This window comes from Didymosphaeria variabile (genome assembly GCF_027946475.1).
Source record: "Didymosphaeria variabile strain IMI 356815 chromosome Unknown scaffold_9, whole genome shotgun sequence".
Taxonomy (NCBI): domain Eukaryota; kingdom Fungi; phylum Ascomycota; class Dothideomycetes; order Pleosporales; family Didymosphaeriaceae; genus Didymosphaeria; species Didymosphaeria variabile.
Window position 1 is genome coordinate 836376 of NW_026611628.1, and position 17672 is coordinate 854047.

Here is a 17672-nt window from a genome sequence, read left to right on the forward strand (position 1 = left end):
GCCTGTGAGCCCAAACACAGCTCTACACCGACCTCACCATGTCCTCGCTCAACACGTCGAGCAATGGCCCAAACATAAAACGAAGCTACGAAAACGTCGTCAATTCGCCTCCTCCGTCTGGCGCTCAGGCAAATTCGCCCACCTTTGGCCAGTGGGCCGTCTTTACTGTTGCTGCTCCCCTCGTCAGCGCCTTCCAGAACGATGGCGGGAAGGAGAGCGTTTTGAAAGTGCAGACGACCGGCGAGGGCGAGCTTGCCGATCTGATAGACGAATTCTCGGACGGGCGCATCCAGTTCGCATTTGTCAAAGTCAAGGACCCAAACACGTCACTCCCCAAGAATGTCCTGATTGCCTGGGTATGTTGCTCGTGGAACCTGCAGAAACTAGACTGACAGCCGCAGTGCGGCGAGGGCGTACCTGAGCGTACCAAAGGCTATTTCGGAAGCCATCTAGGTGTTGTTTCGAAACTGCTCCACGTAGGTTCTCTCGATTTGCTCTTTAGATGCCTACGCTAAATTGATTTAGGGATATCACGTCCAAGTCACCGCACGGTCGGATGCTGACCTCACCCCCGAACGTATCGTGCAAAAAGTCTCTGAAGCTTCCGGCGCAAACTACTCCGGTGCTCCGAGCATCCCTTCTTCCAATAAGCCTCCGCCAGTTGCCGCGAAGAAACCCGTCTTCACGCCTACGCAGATAGGTGGTGGGGGCGGCGGCTTCAATCCGCTAGCACGATCACGAGTAGCACCTAAGCAGGATACTGACGCTGATGGCTGGGGTGCAGACGCTCCAGAGGTTACCCGTTCACAGCTTGAAAAGGTGGAATCTGCCTATAAGCCCACCAAGGTCAACTTGGCTGAGCTCACCTCGAAAAGGGAACCTTCGCGATACCAGGCCCCGGAACCTCAAGCTACCGCGTCAGATGTTGTTAAGGGTGGCTACCAACCCATTGGCAAGGTGGACATTGCCGCACTCCGCGCCCAAGCGAAGTCATCTGCACAGGACGATAGACCTACTGTGGTCAAGGGCGCATACGAGCCAACTGGCAAGGTCGATATCGCAGCTATCCGGGCCAAGGCGCAGGCGCCACCGCCCTCGTCCAATTTTGCACCCGCGGCGACCGGTACTTCAGCCCGCGGCGACGAGAACGAGGAGTCTCCCAAGTCTCTAGCAGAGCGATCTGCCGCTTTCAAGCAGCCCGAGCGGCTCACGAGCCTACCGAAACCTAAAGTTGCAAACAAATTTGGGGGTGCAAGCGCATTCACTGGCACAAAGGCTCCCACCCCCAGCGAATTTGGTGTCAAGCCTACCATCCAGGCGACTGCGCCAATTGGCGCCGCCAGCAAGACCTTTGCAGACCAGGGAGGGAAGACGCCCGCACAATTATGGGCAGAGAAGAAGGCTGCGCAGGGCCAGTCAGTCAAGTCTTTCGCTGGCAGTGAAGGTGTCACGTCCCCCGTTCAAGCCCAGAAGAGTGGCGGTTGGCAGAGCGGCTACACGGGCAAATCCTGGGCGCCAGTACAGACGACTCGCACCGGCCAATCTGCAACAAGCAACCTCAGCGAGCAGCGTACCGGGGGAGAACCGCAGCAACAGGAAGAGCCTTCTTCTCCAGCTGGAGGCGTCGGCGCCCTCAAGGATCGCTTTGCGGGTGCTGCTCCTATGGGCGCTCCTACCAGCCGTCCCATACCTGAGCCTAGCCCACCAGCATTGGACAACTTGAGCAAGCCGAATGCGGGCGCACGAGGCGTCCCCATGCCAGGCCTACCCAGCCGTCCTGCAGAACCGGAAGAGGAAGAAGAGGATGTGCCCGCAGTCCAGCATCAACGCGTTCCCTCACCTCCACCCCAACCTCCACGTAGCCCTTCGCCGGAGCCTTCTGGTTCGCCTGTGCGCATAGCAATGCCTGTCGGCCGCGGCGCAGCCCCCGCCGAGCTTTCACCCGCCGAAGAGCAGCCTCCGCCCATGCCTACGCGCGGGCTCAGTCAAGCTGCCAAGCAGCACCGTGACCTCTCCCCAGAGCCGCAAGTGGAGTCGCATGATCCCGCACGAGGTGCTGGCGCTGCGGTCGCTGCAGCCACTTTTGGATCTGGTGCTGTCGCTGGTGCTGCGATCGGTGCAGCAGCTGGTGCAGCAGCTGGCGGAGGCAGCGGTGGCAAGCGTGCTGTTGCCCAGTACGACTATGAGAAAGCAGAAGACAATGAGCTCGAACTGGCTGAAGGCGAGCTAGTCACCGACATAGACATGGTAGACGATGACTGGTGGATGGGCACCAACTCGCGCGGTGAACAAGGTCTCTTCCCATCCAACTATGTCGAGCTGGTCGAAGACGATGGCGAGGATGACGCTGGCGCCGGCGCACCTCCACCGCTGCCTACGCATCCTGCTGCTGAGGAAGAGCCACCGGCAGGCCCACCACAGCCTGCTGGTGCTGGCGGTCCCACTGCTACCGCTCTTTACGACTACGAAGCCGCAGAAGAAAATGAGCTTAGCTTCCCCGAAGATGCCACAGTCACCAACATCGTAAGTAACTCCACCCCTTGAGGCTACAGTGCTCTACTCTAAACTCTTATCAGGAATTCCCCGACGAAGATTGGTGGCTCGGTTCTTACGGTGGCAAGTCAGGTCTATTTCCTGCCAACTATGTGCAGCTCAACGAATAGATCCTTGGTTGAAGTGGTGAGTTGTGTGGTAGCGATGGGGGCAATGAGTTGATTTTGCATGCATGTGAGCGCATGTCGCTCCGTTTGTTGGAAGTTACGGCAAGATTGGGCATACTTTGGCACAAAAGTCTACACCAAACCAATTGTAAATGTTACCTTTATCCGCTTCATCACTCTAGATTGTTGTAGAGCACCGACCTTTACGTGTGATGTATATGCGTAACTTCGAGTATTCAAGCTCCCATAATGCGGATGGTCCTCTGCACGACACAACTGCGGTCTGCTCCACACTCCGACCACATTCTTCCACGGATACGTAGCCATTGAGATCCTCAACCAATAATTTTCTCCCCAACACTCCGACCAGGCATTGGTATTTATTCCGTGTCTTCTTCTAGTTTTTCCCCATCTTCCTACTAAAGTCGACAGAGCATCATCGTTCTTCACAGGTTGCTGCTGCAAAGACCCTCAAGTCCACCCCAGACACAGCATCACACTTTACACGAGCTGCCAGAAGCCCTCCTCTCCCACCACTGTTAACCTCACCAAGTCCACCCAGACGCATCAACGCTCATCCAAGATGCCCCTCTCAACCGCTGTCACGGACTTCTTCGCGGGTCTGCTTGGCCTACATCCCATTAACGAATACCAGGTTTCTGCTGGCATCCAGACGCTCTTAGAAAGCAATGCAACCCAAGAGCGTCGCATCTCAGAGCTCGAACTCGAGCTCCTGTACTTCAAGAAGCGCAACGAGGCGCTCCACGCCCAGAAGCAGGCAACGCAGAAAGACATAGCAGAGTGCTTGGCCTTGGGTGATCACCTCGTAAAGCCGGAGTGCGTCATGGTGTCCAACCCGGTTGTAGACTTCAAAACCCGCAAAACGGCCCGGGAGCGGGAGAGGTTCCATGCCATGACGATTGGCGAGAAGAAGGAGGGGGTTGAGCTTACGGCTGAGGCGTGTAGGACCAAGTACAAAGCGTTCGAGGAGCATGTCGCCAGTTTGACTTCGGATATGGATAGCAAGATCAGGGATCTGGGCGCCGCAGCTACACAGGTAGAGCGCCTAACCCACGAGAACGCCATCCTGAAGACCAACAGGAAAGAGATACATGAATGGAAGATTGCGTATGCTGAGAAGGTGAGGAGAAAGTATGAGGAGAAGAGCGTTAAGAGCCATTTAGCAGAGTTGAGCATGGCGCAGGAGAACTGCAACATGCTGCGAGAGGAAAGAGATAGCGCCGTGCAGGTGAATTTGGGGCTTACTGGGGAGAACGAGAGGTTGAACCAGGAACTTGCTGATGAGCGACTGCACCACCAGATCGCCTTGAATGTTATGCACAGAGGACAGGACGAGCTCCATACGTGCAAGGAGAACTACCTATTGCTCCACGATGACTGGGCGCTTCTCAAAGAGGCGAACATCCGGAGCGATAAAGCGTATGCTTCGTTGTCAGTGACGCATACTGAGGTGCTGTGTGAGTTCGAGGATTTCAGGAGACTATACAGTGAGTTTCTCGAAAAGACCCAGGAAGACGAGAAGGCGTACGCTAGGTTGGCTCGTGCGCGTTCTGCGTCACTCATCGTGCAATTCAAGGGCGAAGTGGATAGGATCAAGACACTCGTTGACAAAACGGAGGACGACGTTCGGGCTGCAAACATTAATGTCACGGTCCTGAAGAAGAAGTGCGACACTCTGAGGTCGAAGTCTCAGAGGCGCAAGGAAATTATTGCTGCGATAAAGGAAGATTGTAGGCAATTGGGTTCGGAGAACGGGGACTTGAGGGTCGAATTAGAGGAGGTGGTCAAAGAGAGGAATGCATTGAAGCTGAAAGAGGATCAACTTCGTATGCAAAAACGGATTATAACTCAACTGCTTGCCCTTTCGCAAGCTGGACGGGCTGCTACGGTGCAAAGGTTGGAAGCGGCTCTCTTGCAGAGGGCAGATGCGCTAAAGGGTCAGCTGGGCGCCCTTAAAATGGTAAACAAGTTGAAGAGTGGGATGGTCACCGATGATGGGAAAGAGATTGGTGTCTTTGATGAGAATGAAGATATTGTCTCCGATGTCCAAGAAGATGATGATGTTGTTTCCGAAGATAGGGACGAGGACGGCAATGTTGTTTCCGACGACGAAAAAGGATCATGTGACAGCACCGAAGCTGATGAGGAAATGGGCGAGCTTGACCTTGACGAGGAAGAAGGTGATAACGAGTACAATTACTGCGGCGAAGACGAGCGTGAGGTGTACAGCTCGTATGAGAATCTGAGTGAGGGCGATCTGAGCGGGGACGAAGACTGGTCGGCACAGTCATGATAAGTTGCTGTGTTCGTTGCAGGGCAACATTGTAACAGATTTTCAAAATTGTTTACTTTCATTAATTATTCTATCGTACAAGTAAAACTCTCTTGGTTATCAAATCATCATATTATAATGTCTTTCCAACCAAGCATCTAGTGCTTAGCACCGCCATGGTCGCCGGTATCATGAATGGAATCGGGAAGAGCGCGCTCGAGTTTCTCGGGAACTGCCTTCTGGAGAGGCTTCGGGACGATAGAAGCATCGCCGCCGTCTTTGGCGTGAGTCTGGCGGCCAGTGCCGGAACCGGTGTCGTGGACCTGTGGATGTCAGTCAAAGTCCTAGTCGAGGGTGCAAACATGGCGGACCTTGTTGGGGAGGCTCTCCTCAAGACCCTGGGGGGCCTTCTGCTGAACGGTGTCGGGAACCTTGGATCCACCAGTGGCGTGAGAAACACCTTGTCCGTGCTCGTTCTGCATTTTATCGGATTTGAGATTTAGATTGTGATTGGAATTGTGAAGTGTAGATGTGATGAAGTTGCTGTATATTGATGTTCTCCTTGCAGTGGGAGCAATACGATCTTTATACATTTGCAGCTCAAAACATCTGCGTCACGAGTGTGTCGTCTAGTCTCAGCCTCAGTATGCATCCTCATCGCGTCATGGATACAGTACGCGAACGCGGAGGCGGGATGATTCTGGTCCGCAGGCAGTGCAAGCGTTCGCAAGCCTTCACATAATGCGTTACTGTCGTCAGATCAACCGCCTCTACAATAGACCCGCTAGCTGCGTCATGCATCTCGACCACTTGTAGACGAGTTGCCCAATATAGCGTGCACTGACATACGCATGTTGTAAGGTGGAGTTCTTGGGCTCCGGGGAAGAATGCTATGAGGTACATATACTGTTACAGGAACGGTGTGATTGGAGAGATCCATGCACGAGGGTTTGGAAGAGATCCATGACGCTGGAGTGATGGCTTGGCGATGGATTTAGGCCTGTTCGGGAAACCAGCTGGATCGCGGCGAGAGAATGGCGGCTTTCGGAGATGTTCCGAATCCGAAGGCAAAACGGAGAATCGGTGGGACCGCAAATCACGACGCGAGATACGTGATGCAATTGCAGGCCTACATGTCCTTAGCAGTGTTGGCAATGTCAAAGTAATTGCTTCTTCAGTGGCCATGGAAACATGACCTCATCGACCACATTGCCTCCGTGAGCACATCGTCGTCATGTGGTACCATCCAGGCTGTGTTCTCCCAAAACTTCACACGACAGTCTCGTCTTCCGGATTAGGCATCTTTCATTAACATATTTACCATAGCTATCATAACATCCAACATGTGGAGCGCCGAGCAATGCACGCATAAAGTAGAAATCTGGTAATAGCTCAAGATAAAGGAACCGCCGAAGTGCTTCAATGAGAAATAGCTAAACATGTCAACATTGATGACCTTATTCATTAATGATGGCCCGGTGGCGGCATGTGTTGCAGTTCAACAGGGTGTTGAGGGTGAGATGCGTGGTCTGAGTATGCTGCACCGTCTGAGAATGGATTTGGTGTCGTAGGTCCAAAGTGTTGTGGAGGAGATGCCATCCACGAACTTCGATGATCGTGAGGTTCATTCCTCATTGGCTCAAACGCTCCTGAAGCTCCAGAGATCGGACGCGGAACAGCATGCCCTCCATATGCTTCCGGGTGCTTTGTATCGATAGCCTGTCCGTGTCCGATCGCATTATATTTGGTCTTCTTACGCCAGTGAAGCAGGGCCAACACCGCCAGAGTGACCAATATTCCAACTGCTGCGAACACTCCAATTGCGATTCCAATCTTGACAGCAGCAGACATTTGTTTCTCCACTTCTGGGTCTTTGTTATATGTTTTGGTTGACCCAGGGACCACGTTCGGGGGACTTGTACGATCAGGTCGGGCGACTCTCGTTTGGTCAGTGGCAGTCATCGATGGCCGGAAAGCGCTCGTTGCGGTGGCGGTCGCTTGGTCATCGTTCAACTCTTCGGACAACGTCTGATTGAAAGTTTTGCCGCAATCCTCGACATCTTCGCCCTGGACTTCTTGTCAACTCATATTTGATCCTACGAAGCTACTGTACGTACATCAGCACAGCAGAAAGCAATGTTCTCGTTTGTGTAGGCGCAGTAGAAGTCCTTGTAGCAGCTTGCTATGCATGATCAGCCGGTTGTCAATTGTCGTACGGGTGCTTGAGCACGCACTCCCATACTTGTCCTTGCAGCACGTCTCTTCGCGTTTTGGCTCGTAGCAAATGTTGCTCAGCTTATCCGATGACTCGCACAGCTTGGCTCCTACATTGTCTGCATCTGGAGAAGAGTTGCAAGCTGCACATGAGGTTGCGTTCTGATCCGCGCAGATCTCGAAAACGGGGTCGTAAGACTCGGTGCTGTTCTCCCCTTGGTAACTCCACCAAAAGGTCTTTGCAGTAGCTAATGGCACCGAAGATGCCGCAAGATACGCGACTAGGAGGGGAGCCAACATTATAAAAGGCAACTCCAGCCACACGGTACTAGACAAGTTTCTGTGTAGAGAGGGATCAACGGACGCGAAGACACGGCGAGGGCGACGCCCAGCAATAAACACCACGCGCGATGCAGCGGCATAGCCTTGGTGCAGACCTTGGCACGCATGAAGCCGCCCCTATCCATGCTTGTTATTGCTTGTGAGGTCCGGCGGTCTGTGGCTGCTATCCCGCTCAGCCAGGTACCAGCTGGAGGCCTGGACTGAAGCGGTAATTCCGGCGCAAAATTTGGCCAGCGCGACTCAGATCAAAAGGTGGCGCATCGATGTTTGAGCGCTGAGGCTCTTTAGGGTGGGATTAGCGCAGGTCGGAGCATTCATTGAGGACATAGTGCGGGAGGATGGAGAACAGATTGGTTGAAGCGTGGGATGGGGGCTGAAGATAGCGTGCCCAGACGGAAGGGCCTCAGTCGAGACCAATCGCCATTGCTGCAACGCCAACGCACAGGCATGGCCAGCTTGAATCCAGAGATTGTTGCCGTCAGCTTTTTGTTGCACCGCAGTATGGCCCACTAAATCTACTGGCATTCGTTTCTTGGGGAGTTTCGGTCAGCAGATGGCTGAAAGGCTCGGCTGTATATCTAGAAGACCCCCGTTGACCGGAGTTAACCCATTACCGGAATCGAGGAACGAGGAACGAAGAACGAGAATGCCGCCCAATACTGGTGGGTCGGTCTACATGCGGATGAAGCTTATGACGGAACTCGCTATGTACATTTTGTTCATCCATCAAAAGTCCATGAGGGCCGCCGGTCCACAGTCCAGGTCACCTCTACCTCATTCTGTTCTGCAACTTCGTAGATCGCGCCAACAACGCGTTCCACTGTGTCGCTCTTGATCGGTATCCTGTGTGCTCCCTCCCACTCGATCAACGTCGTCTTGCCTTGCTCGCAATACTCTTTGTACAGCCTGCGGTGCAAATGCAGTCCAGCATCTGCCATGCCGTGAACGTGGATTGTCGGTTGTTTCAAAATGACCGCTTCGTCTACATCTTTCACAAACTGGAAGCCTTCCGAGAGATCTGCAGCGCTCACCAGCGCCTTGCTCGTGAACAAGCTGGGATTGAGGTTGGACAACGGCGCCCGACCTGCCAGCAACACACCGAATCTCCAGTTCAAGCCTGGTATACCGATTGGTCCAATGTCCCAATCAGCCCTGCCTTCCCGCACTGCTTTCTCTTCTCTGGCTTGTTGTTCTAACAGCAGACTCGCGCTCAGCTTCGCTCCTTGACTAAACCCCATCAGTCCGACCCATTCGCCCTTACCGCCCTCTCGATCGTCGTCTTCCATCGCAGTTCGTATTGAATAACCGATCTCATTTATACAACTCTCTGCGTCTATCTCGGTGTGCTCAGGCAGCCATCGCAACCACCGTCGAAACGGCGCATACGAGCCGTATACCTGTATGATATCTTCATGGGGATCGCAGAAAAATGGGCCGTCTGCCCATACGAGGCGAAACGAATGTTGTAGGTGGCGGATGAGCGAGCGGGACTGAGCTTTGAAAATGGCAGCATTGACACCACCGCCATGGAGGCAGAGGATGCGTGGAAAATGGGTAGAGTCAGGTACGTGGGTGGGAATTTTGGATCCCGGTATCGGCATATTTGCAGATCGTGTCGAGGTACACTCGTGTCGTTCCTGTAATCGTAGTTACTTGAACGGTTCAGCAGGTCTGGTCAGAAATGGAGAGAAGCTGAGTTAGAGAACGAAGGCACAAAAATACGGTCAGCGGCACGGCAAATATAGCACAGCTAAACGTAAGCCAGCAGTCTCAGAGCTCCAGTTGATGTAAGGCCAGTCGTGGTCAATTCGGTCGGGTAGCTGTTGGTGCATCTCGGAGTCCGATGGGTGTCTGGTACCAGGAGTACTTTAATCGGTCGTCGCGATACCCTTTGTCGAGACAAGTCGTTCGATACTAGAGTCTGCCTTCATCAGCGATGACATCGCTCGCTACATCTTTATTCGACACATGTTGCTGAGATAGCTGGCATGCGAAGCGGCAGGGAAGATACTTCCGGCAGGAGAGCGGGGCCGAGGCTGGCTAAATACAGCAACAACGCTAGGCCTGGAGTGGTGCTGACCTTCGCTCCACCCTTCTTCCAATATGCCTCCCAACAACACTCGATTGCTAGTCAAACAGCTGTTCACTATTGTCACAGATCAAGGCATACGCCCCAACATATTGCAACATACTCCAACCGCGGCGAGATTGTGATACTTTGTCAAGCAGTGCACCTGAACGCTCTCAAGTGCCGAACAACAGCTCTTGGCATCCCCTCTCGTTGAAGCATGGCTAATGTACTGTACACATGGACGTCTGGGACAATAGCTATTGGCCCGGGATCAATGTGCAAGACTGTGACCAACAGGGAGGGCATGTCTAGCGCTTCCCACATTGTCCTTGCTCTCAACGTCTCTAATGACACAACACCCAAAAATCGTATCCTAACGACTCAAAGAAGAGAGTTACGGAGTTTAGAATGCAGGGCAAGATAGCGAGTACTGCTTCCGACTGCATCATTTTCACAGGGGCTCTGGAGAAATCGTTTCTACACCTATCCATACATTCATCAACGGCGCACATATACATGATTTGCGACGTTGAGATCCTTCCTTTGATCCTCTCCAGACTCTTGTATGCTCACGATGAACTGTCGCTAATCTCTTAACAGGCAAATTTCTGTTTCGTGACCCAGTCGCACATCACCTTGCCAACACAGTTGCAGCATTTGCAAGCCTACTCACCTTATTAATAAATCGATACTAGAGATGCGATGTAGACATACCCGCTTCTTCTTTTCCGTATCGTCTTTACCTTCGATACATTGAAGTGTCTGGGCGTTTTGAAAACGGTTCTTGTTGTAGCAGGCGTTGGCGTTGATCACACCTGCGCACTCATCTGTTCGGACCAGCTCCGCAGTGCACTCTGGGTACGATTGGGCAATCGACGTCGACACGAATATGGCAAGCAACCCAAAGGTGACCTTCATTGTTGTGAGAATCGAAGATGTGTCGTGCAAGAGCCTCGTTGAGCGGGTGCTGAGAGAATGTAAGCGTTTGCTGCACGAATTCGTGTTGTTGAGTCTAGCTAAATATTCTCGGAACAACCCCTACGACGTGCGATAGGGATCTTGGAATAATGCTGAAGCTGCAGGCCACACCAGACGAGAACGTGGCAGTAATCAGGGAACTTTGGATTTCCTGGGAAAATGAGGGTCGGTACCATCTGCCCGCTCGTTCAAGTACCAGCGCGACACCCTTTGCCTCGGTAAGGTAAAGGCGATAATCATGATCAAGTGATACAAGGAAGGAAATGATGGGATTGTATTGGTCAAGTCGAGTCTACGTTCTTGGCGTCGTGGGTCGCATGGCCATATCTCAATATCGACCTAGATTAACCTCAACTCCCGAAACCAGTTTGCCGCTCGACGTGTGCAACATCATGAGAAGGCAATTTACTGTGAAAGCAGATCAATCTACACTTCTCCGTCAGTGCGTCAACGAGACGGCATCTGAAGTTGACGCTTCTCGTCACTATCCGAAATGATAATTACCATGAGTGACCGACTTCAACTCTTGATCTTCTTCGTTTATTGAAGTATAGCTTTTGCACCTCGGCCACGCACTGTCAAGTCACGATTCTGGACAAGTTTCATACTCTAAGTCACACCCTAGGCTACATTATCGAGAAGAGAACTGTTGTTGTCCTTAAGCGTACAATTACAACATTATAGTTGTCCTTTCACGATGAAGGGCGCCTTCATCGCCGCCCTTGGGCTACTTGCCCCGGCCGATGCTCTGCTCCGCTTCGGCTGCGCGAAGTCATCTATCCAACGTCTCGACCCGTTGGTCAACCCCGGCCAGAGCCCTTCACCACATTTGCATCAGATCATCGGAGGCAATTCTTTCAACATCTCAATGGACCCAACAACTCATGACCTTGTGAAAGGCTCTACATGCACTAGTTGCCAGTTCAGTGAAGACTTGGTAAGTCTGATCAATGATTTGCATAACCTTACTAACAAGAAAACAGTAAGTTTGAAAGCATCTTAAGAGTGTTCGTGATTAGCCGTTCTCGTCGAATCTCGAGCTTTGACATCCTGATCCATCTACTAGCAGTGTTGATCATATCATAGCTCAAACTATTGGACTGCTGTTGTGTATTTTAAGGCCAAGAATGGTACCTTCAAGCGCGTCCCTCAACGCCCCCAGCAGGGTATCGAAAGCACCCAAGGCGGCATGATGGTCTACTACATGTCCGATGCACTCTTCGACACTGCACAGAAGTCCAAGGTCACAGCCTTCAAGCCCGGATTCCGCATGCTCGTCGGAAATGTGAACTACAACAACCGCGAGGAGGCCCGTAACTTCCGCCAGCTCACCTACATCTGCATGCAGAACGAAGGTACCCGCGAACCGGAGACGATTAACTTCCCCGATAAGCCATGCCCTGCAGGTATCATGGCTAATCACAGGTTCCCAACATGTTGGGATGGTACGAATGTCGACTCGCCCAACCATCAAGTAAGTAATCACTCGTTTTGGGCGAAATGCTTGAGTACTGAAGCACCAGGACCACGTTGCATATCCCGAGTCTGGTACTTTTGAATCAGGAGGACCCTGCCCTAAGACCCACCCAGTGCGCCTCCCGCAGATCCTGCTGGAGACGGTCTGGGACACCAAGGCGTTCAACAACAAGGTGGACTGGCCCTCTGATGGCAGCCAGCCGTTCGTGTGGAGTAGTGGTGACAGCACCGGTTACTCTTCGCATGCGGACTACCTCTTTGGGTGGAAGGATGACAGCTTGCAGAAGCATCTCGATGGGCACACGTATGTTACCGCGCCGACGTTGAAGACGCAGAGCATCGCGGAGCAAAACAAGTGTACTGTCAAGGATATGGTGGGCGAGGACTACGATAGCTGTAGGTTCGCACTCATCTTGAAGAAGTGTTCAGGTACTGACGGTGCGATACAGGGCTGAAGGTTTTGCCAGGCAACGTTCAGGTCAAATAGATGGAATGAGTGCTTTGAAGGACAACGCATTGGCTTTTTGAATTAAGCATTGCGACTTGCTCGGGTGTTATCGAGTACTATAGCTCGTCGTGCTCATTCATGTTTCCAAATACCACTTCTTCATCTGATTGCTGTCTTACAATGTCCTTGGTGAATATTGTGGCTACTCTCCCTTGCCAGGTCTGGCGCCGTGCATTCTGCCGTTGGCGCATACAGATTGGAGACCCTGAGGTATCTCTATCACACGCCGCGCACCGATAAGCCCTAAGACGCATAGTGCGCGTGCGGTTCGGTTGACGTTTAGTTGAGTGTTCTTTCAGCGTAAGCGAACAACGGCACCGTAGTTTTTTGCAGTGCATCGCGGTTACCAATGAACGGTTCCGTAGAAGTATGCAGCGTATCTATGGGGTTATCTGCCAAATTTAAGCTGCCTGGGACCCCGTGCGGCGGAAGTGTCTTATGGCGCGTTCGTGGTCCAGGTCGTACACAGCTCCTGGAAGGTTGGGTGGCAAATTCGGCTAACCAGGGTTCGGCACCACGAGGAACTCAATAGATAGCCGCGCTCCGCCATCTCACAACAGTGTCGTCATGCATTATCTTCATACTAGATAACAAAAACGTGATGTATGCTCTGTTGGGGTGTCCATTGAAATCCTTCAACAGTGCGCTAACCCATAGACTCCACTGACTCAAGCGAACGGTCGCCGGAAAAATTCTTAGGGTTCGATGAGTCGTTTTGCAGTGGGCCCAAGCTCCCCTTTGATCTTCCTAAGAGTTATGTTTGGCTATCCTCTCGCGATTGGCGCTCGCTGTTCGATCTTAATTCCTGATATATGTATTCATGTACGGCAACCATTCTCATCAATCAAGCAACGGTCTTATGGTCTAGTGGTATGATTCTCGCTTAGGGAAATCACCTTACAGTGTTTTCAAGCTCCTGAGCACACTTGCGAGAGGCCCCGCGTTCGAATCGCGGTAAGACCCGTTCTAACTGCTTCGGCGGTTCTTTTTGGCTTTACAGGCCCCAAAGGGGTTCTTCTTTTGCTTTTCAGGCATTGTTATGACCAACTTCCAAGCATGCTCGGTCTTTGTTTATCTTTTTGCTCTTCTTATACTCCTCTTCAATTCCAAGCTTGAACTCCGGCAAAGGTAAACCCTTTGTATGCTCCGGTTCAGTGCGCAATTAGCGCATTATTCGTGCTGCGTCCACTGCCTCTAACGTGCCAGCAACGTTTTAGTCTGCAGAACTAACAGCCGAACAATTTTTGTATGGAGGCTTCCGCACCCATATTACCCTCGGTCTCAGCATCGACTCGCACATCCATAATCTAGTGATAGCCAACAATTATCTAGCGTCTCTCCGCTGGGATCCATCGGCGTTCTTAGGCATGCTTTACGAAAACGCCTAAACGTACTTTCATAAAAGGAGATATTCACTGAAATCACTCTGCACTACCATTTGGGTTGATAGAGTCAAAAAAGCTTAGTTGAACTGCTCTCGTGATGTTACAACACATTCTGCTTTCTGCGATCATACAAATGGAGGGGAATGCCATTGGGACAAAGCGATAATCGCCAGTGCGAAGAAATGGTAACTACATAGAAAAAAATGAACATAACGAAATATTCGAAAAAAGGGTGTTCTGCTCCACGATTTCTCATACTATCTTATCGGTCAAGTGGGCGTCTATAGACTGCTTCTTGTTTCTTCATCATTCCATTCCTCTCAATATCATGTACACGGCATTGAGTTACCCAATCGTCTGAGTAGATGAGGTCAAATTCTTCAAGGTACCTCCTCGATGCGGCCGCACGTACAGCTGGACGGATTTTGACGTAATAGTTCGTGGGCCAGCGATATTGGAATGCATAGGTAGCCATTAAGTTGCGGTTCTTACTATCTGTGTCCTCTCCCTTGTCGTCAACGGCTGGTTGGGGTGGGAGAGTTCGTGCCGAGTTATAGGCAGTTCTAGGACACTTATTCAAATAGACTTGGTTCTCGACGATTGGCCATTACCCACCCAGCCTTAAGGATCGCGAGGTGTCACCGGCCAGTCTTCGGTGTCGTAGTAATTTGGTTGAGGATGCCCGGAAGTCGTCCCTTCATCTTCTTCGGTAGGCCAGGCAGTCCTCTCTCCATCTTCTTGAGCCAAGGAGTAAGTCCTTCCTTCCTCTTCTAGAGACTGTCTTGAAGTCGTCCTTTCAATACTTTCTTCAGGCGTGTCACCCCACCCAACCCTTGCTCCAGGCAACAGCGGCGGTGCGCCTGGATTGGTCCCCAATGCCGCCCAGTGCAGTTCGAGTTGTCGATCGGTTACTTCAGGGTTTCTTTTGGTTGTGACTAACCTAATCCGCCTGCTGTCTTCCCCTTTCGGGCATTCTTTCGTATAATTAGGCCGGTCGGAGACTTGGTAGGGGTCTGGCACCCATGCACCTGTATCTCCCAATGCTTCGTTGATCTTATCTCTGGTTGCTTTCACGGCAGGGAGGATTCGCTTGTAGACCTTGAGAATCCTGTTGAACATAATGTGATCACCCAGGTTCCCACTTTCGGCTTCTTCGTTACGCAAAGCACGAGCGAACCAATTTCGCGCCTCTGTCATGCTTTTACTCGACAATCCGTTCTCAGGAGAGGAGATAATATCCCACAGCGAGTGGGCGTAGGCCGACTTTGGAAAGTATGCTTGCTCGTCGTTAGACCACCGTTCCACCATGGAAATCAGCACCGAAGCAACCGTGTGCTTCCTGAGTACGAATTCGCGGTCTTGGGGATCATCGGAGGCCATCAAGATCTGATTGAAAGCATTGCTCCTGCCTGCTGGAGCCCGTGGGTGAGGTTTTGTCAACTTGTGCCCCCTCTCTATCAGCGCACAACTTTCTACCAGATCGTTGTGCCACGCTCCCAGAGAAATCGAAAGCTTCTTGGCATTCTGATATTTGATGAAAGCTCTACATACCATGTTGTAGAGTGAAGGATCCGAGACCTGGTGGCTCCGGAACGAGTTCGAACGGGACACGTGAGTGGACTTCCCTTTCAGATGGAACAACCTTTTCGTAGCTCTTGTCAGGGCATCGTTCCATGTCCCTCTAGAGATTGAGGTACGTTTTCGATTGGAAACGCTTCGTTGGTCAAGTGAATTCGCTCTAAAGCGAGAGAGTGAATCCTTGAATCGGGCCAGCGCACCGTTCCACGCGTTCGGAGAGTGATCTTTAGATTCGGAGGCATGGTTTTGGTTGAGAGCGTTCCGTTCACCAAGTGACTTCCTAGAGCCCGAGTTGTCCGGGTTAGATGACTCGCGGTCATTGAGTGCATCGTGGTCGTCATCGAGGTTCTGGTTTTGAATCGATTGACTCTCGACGAGGGTCATAGGATGGACAAGCGTTCCGCTTTCACGATCTTGAGCGGCGATCTCTTGATTCTTCGAACCCGAAGCCCAGCCCTCAGAGGGATAGGGAGTGTTATCGTCAGGACCGTTGGAAGACATGTCCGGTTTCGATTGATCAGGACGAAAGTATGGATGGCGGAGGCTGTAGATGGTCTGGATCGGTGGAAGAGGCTCGGAATCTAGAGTTGATATGCGAACTTGGGTGAGTGGAGAGTATATATTGGAAAAGACCGGAAGTTTTATATAGTCATGCGAAGTGGTTTACATTGAAATGAAAGTGCACAAGCGCCACACGAGCCCTGCTCTGCATGGAGCTGATACCATGCGTCTTGATAGTGAAATGTGATGATGCCCAGTGCTTAGGAGTCCTGCGGTATTGGGTGAATGTCAGGAGGTATGTGTGCGCCACGGCCAAGATTTGCACTGTCGGATTAATAAATCCAGTGCTTTCCATCAGTGTCGACATAGAACCCACTCCAGGATTGCCTTCGCTTGATAAGATAGTCTACCTCCCACATGTAGTCGGAGGTCTCTGACAGCCAGGCAGCTGTTGAATCAACCGGTGACGGTGGTGTGTTTAACAGAGTATCTATGACCGACCTGTCATATGCGTTACAGTCTGGGAGGTCAAGCGAAGTCGGGGATGATAAATTCCTGGCGCTGGCTTTGACTTGCCTCTGTTCCTCAGCTTCTGCCTCACCCTCGGGAATGTCGAAAGCATAAGCGGGCCGGTTGGAGTAAGAGAGCTCCAACTCATCGTTCTTCCAGGCGCTTTCGTCCTCTAAGCCGGCCTGCAACTTCTTGATGAGGACTTCCAAGATTGGCAAGTGATCGGTGTACATCTGCTTGATTTTACAATAATCCTTGAGATCATTGCCAAAGTCAGTTCGCAGAAATGCGTGAGAAAAGAAGTTGCGACAATTGCGAAAGTCGCAGCTTTCAGGAACATCGAGGAGCCGCTTCCATAGAGAACAAGCGAAGGAAGCAGGCACCATAGGACGCTCTACGAGGAAACTCTCATGTAGCATGACATGTCCCGAAGCCACAGACTTCTTGGCCATGATCATCGCCCTCAGCGTAGAATCGGTACTAAGATCAGCTATGGCACTTCGTACACGGCCATTCTCATAGTCGTGTCCAAGGTTGAAGAATTTGTTGCTGTCGGCGACTGGAAGTGGCTTTGTCAGCTTATGTTCATTGATTGCATCTAGGCTTGATGACATCTCACCGAACATGAACTGCAAGTACTGAAGCATATGCTGAGCTCTGGACTTTTCAATTTGTATGCCGCAGATGATGTTGTACCAGTAGCTGCGACGCACAATCTCTGGACCAGAGATCGTCCGGTCTTCTGCTTCGGGATTATCGGACCAGCCGTTTGACCCATCATTCCAGTTGTCGAAAAGCGTAGGCTGCGACATTCTTCGTATAGCGGGTTAAATTAGTGAATCGAGTGGTAGCTTAAAGGTTGCGATCGTTGTTGCCGTTCATGTCGTCTCGAAGGCCATATGAAGGACGCAGCGGACACAATGCGAACCATTATGTAAGGTCGATCGACACAGAGAACAACGCGAGACAAAGAGAGCATTATAAAGCATCGTGAAATAACATTGCATATGCGGAAGCGATCTCACTCGCATGCAGCGACTTCAGAAGACTCGGACGGGGTGGCCGGCATCCCTCACCACCCCGGGTGGGAGATTGAGTTAAAGCTGTGTCAAGGAGGCTCACGCGGACAGAGTGGTATATATGCTTAGCAACAAAT

At 51.7% G+C, this 17672-nt stretch overlaps 7 protein-coding genes and 1 non-coding gene across 8 annotated transcripts; 4 read left to right on the top strand and 4 right to left on the bottom strand.

The window, feature by feature from the left end:
- Positions 1-38: 38 nt before the first annotated feature.
- On the top strand, positions 39-2663 carry ABP1 (actin binding protein; the record flags this gene model as incomplete). Its single annotated transcript, XM_056220302.1, has 4 exons — positions 39-356; positions 402-476; positions 526-2523; positions 2577-2663. 4 exons carry the CDS (start codon positions 39-41, stop codon positions 2661-2663), a joined length of 2478 nt encoding a protein of 825 aa, XP_056065605.1.
- Positions 2664-3243: 580 nt separating this feature from the next.
- N0V89_011572 (uncharacterized protein) lies at positions 3244-4974 on the top strand (the record flags this gene model as incomplete). The annotated part of the gene is made up of 1 exon (XM_056220303.1): positions 3244-4974. One exon carries the CDS (start codon positions 3244-3246, stop codon positions 4972-4974), a length of 1731 nt encoding a protein of 576 aa, XP_056065606.1.
- A 137-nt stretch (positions 4975-5111) lies between these two features.
- Positions 5112-5435, bottom strand: N0V89_011573 (uncharacterized protein; the record flags this gene model as incomplete). Its single annotated transcript, XM_056220304.1, has 2 exons — positions 5112-5276; positions 5325-5435. The coding sequence occupies 2 exons, from the start codon at positions 5433-5435 to the stop codon at positions 5112-5114; spliced, it is 276 nt and encodes a 91-aa protein (XP_056065607.1).
- Positions 5436-6417: 982 nt separating this feature from the next.
- On the bottom strand, positions 6418-7467 carry N0V89_011574 (uncharacterized protein; the record flags this gene model as incomplete). Its single annotated transcript, XM_056220305.1, has 2 exons — positions 6418-7028; positions 7188-7467. The coding sequence occupies 2 exons, from the start codon at positions 7465-7467 to the stop codon at positions 6418-6420; spliced, it is 891 nt and encodes a 296-aa protein (XP_056065608.1).
- Positions 7468-8228: 761 nt separating this feature from the next.
- On the bottom strand, positions 8229-9110 carry N0V89_011575 (uncharacterized protein; the record flags this gene model as incomplete). Its single annotated transcript, XM_056220306.1, has 1 exon — positions 8229-9110. One exon carries the CDS (start codon positions 9108-9110, stop codon positions 8229-8231), a length of 882 nt encoding a protein of 293 aa, XP_056065609.1.
- Positions 9111-11255: 2145 nt separating this feature from the next.
- N0V89_011576 (uncharacterized protein) lies at positions 11256-12521 on the top strand (the record flags this gene model as incomplete). The annotated part of the gene is made up of 4 exons (XM_056220307.1): positions 11256-11495; positions 11679-12032; positions 12082-12430; positions 12484-12521. 4 exons carry the CDS (start codon positions 11256-11258, stop codon positions 12519-12521), a joined length of 981 nt encoding a protein of 326 aa, XP_056065610.1.
- An 874-nt stretch (positions 12522-13395) lies between these two features.
- N0V89_011577 lies at positions 13396-13505 on the top strand. Its single transcript has one exon. It is a non-coding gene; the product is annotated as a tRNA-Pro (tRNA).
- A 1043-nt stretch (positions 13506-14548) lies between these two features.
- On the bottom strand, positions 14549-17328 carry N0V89_011578 (uncharacterized protein; the record flags this gene model as incomplete). The annotated part of the gene is made up of 3 exons (XM_056220308.1): positions 14549-16086; positions 16229-16275; positions 16508-17328. 3 exons carry the CDS (start codon positions 17326-17328, stop codon positions 14549-14551), a joined length of 2406 nt encoding a protein of 801 aa, XP_056065611.1.
- Positions 17329-17672: the final 344 nt, after the last annotated feature.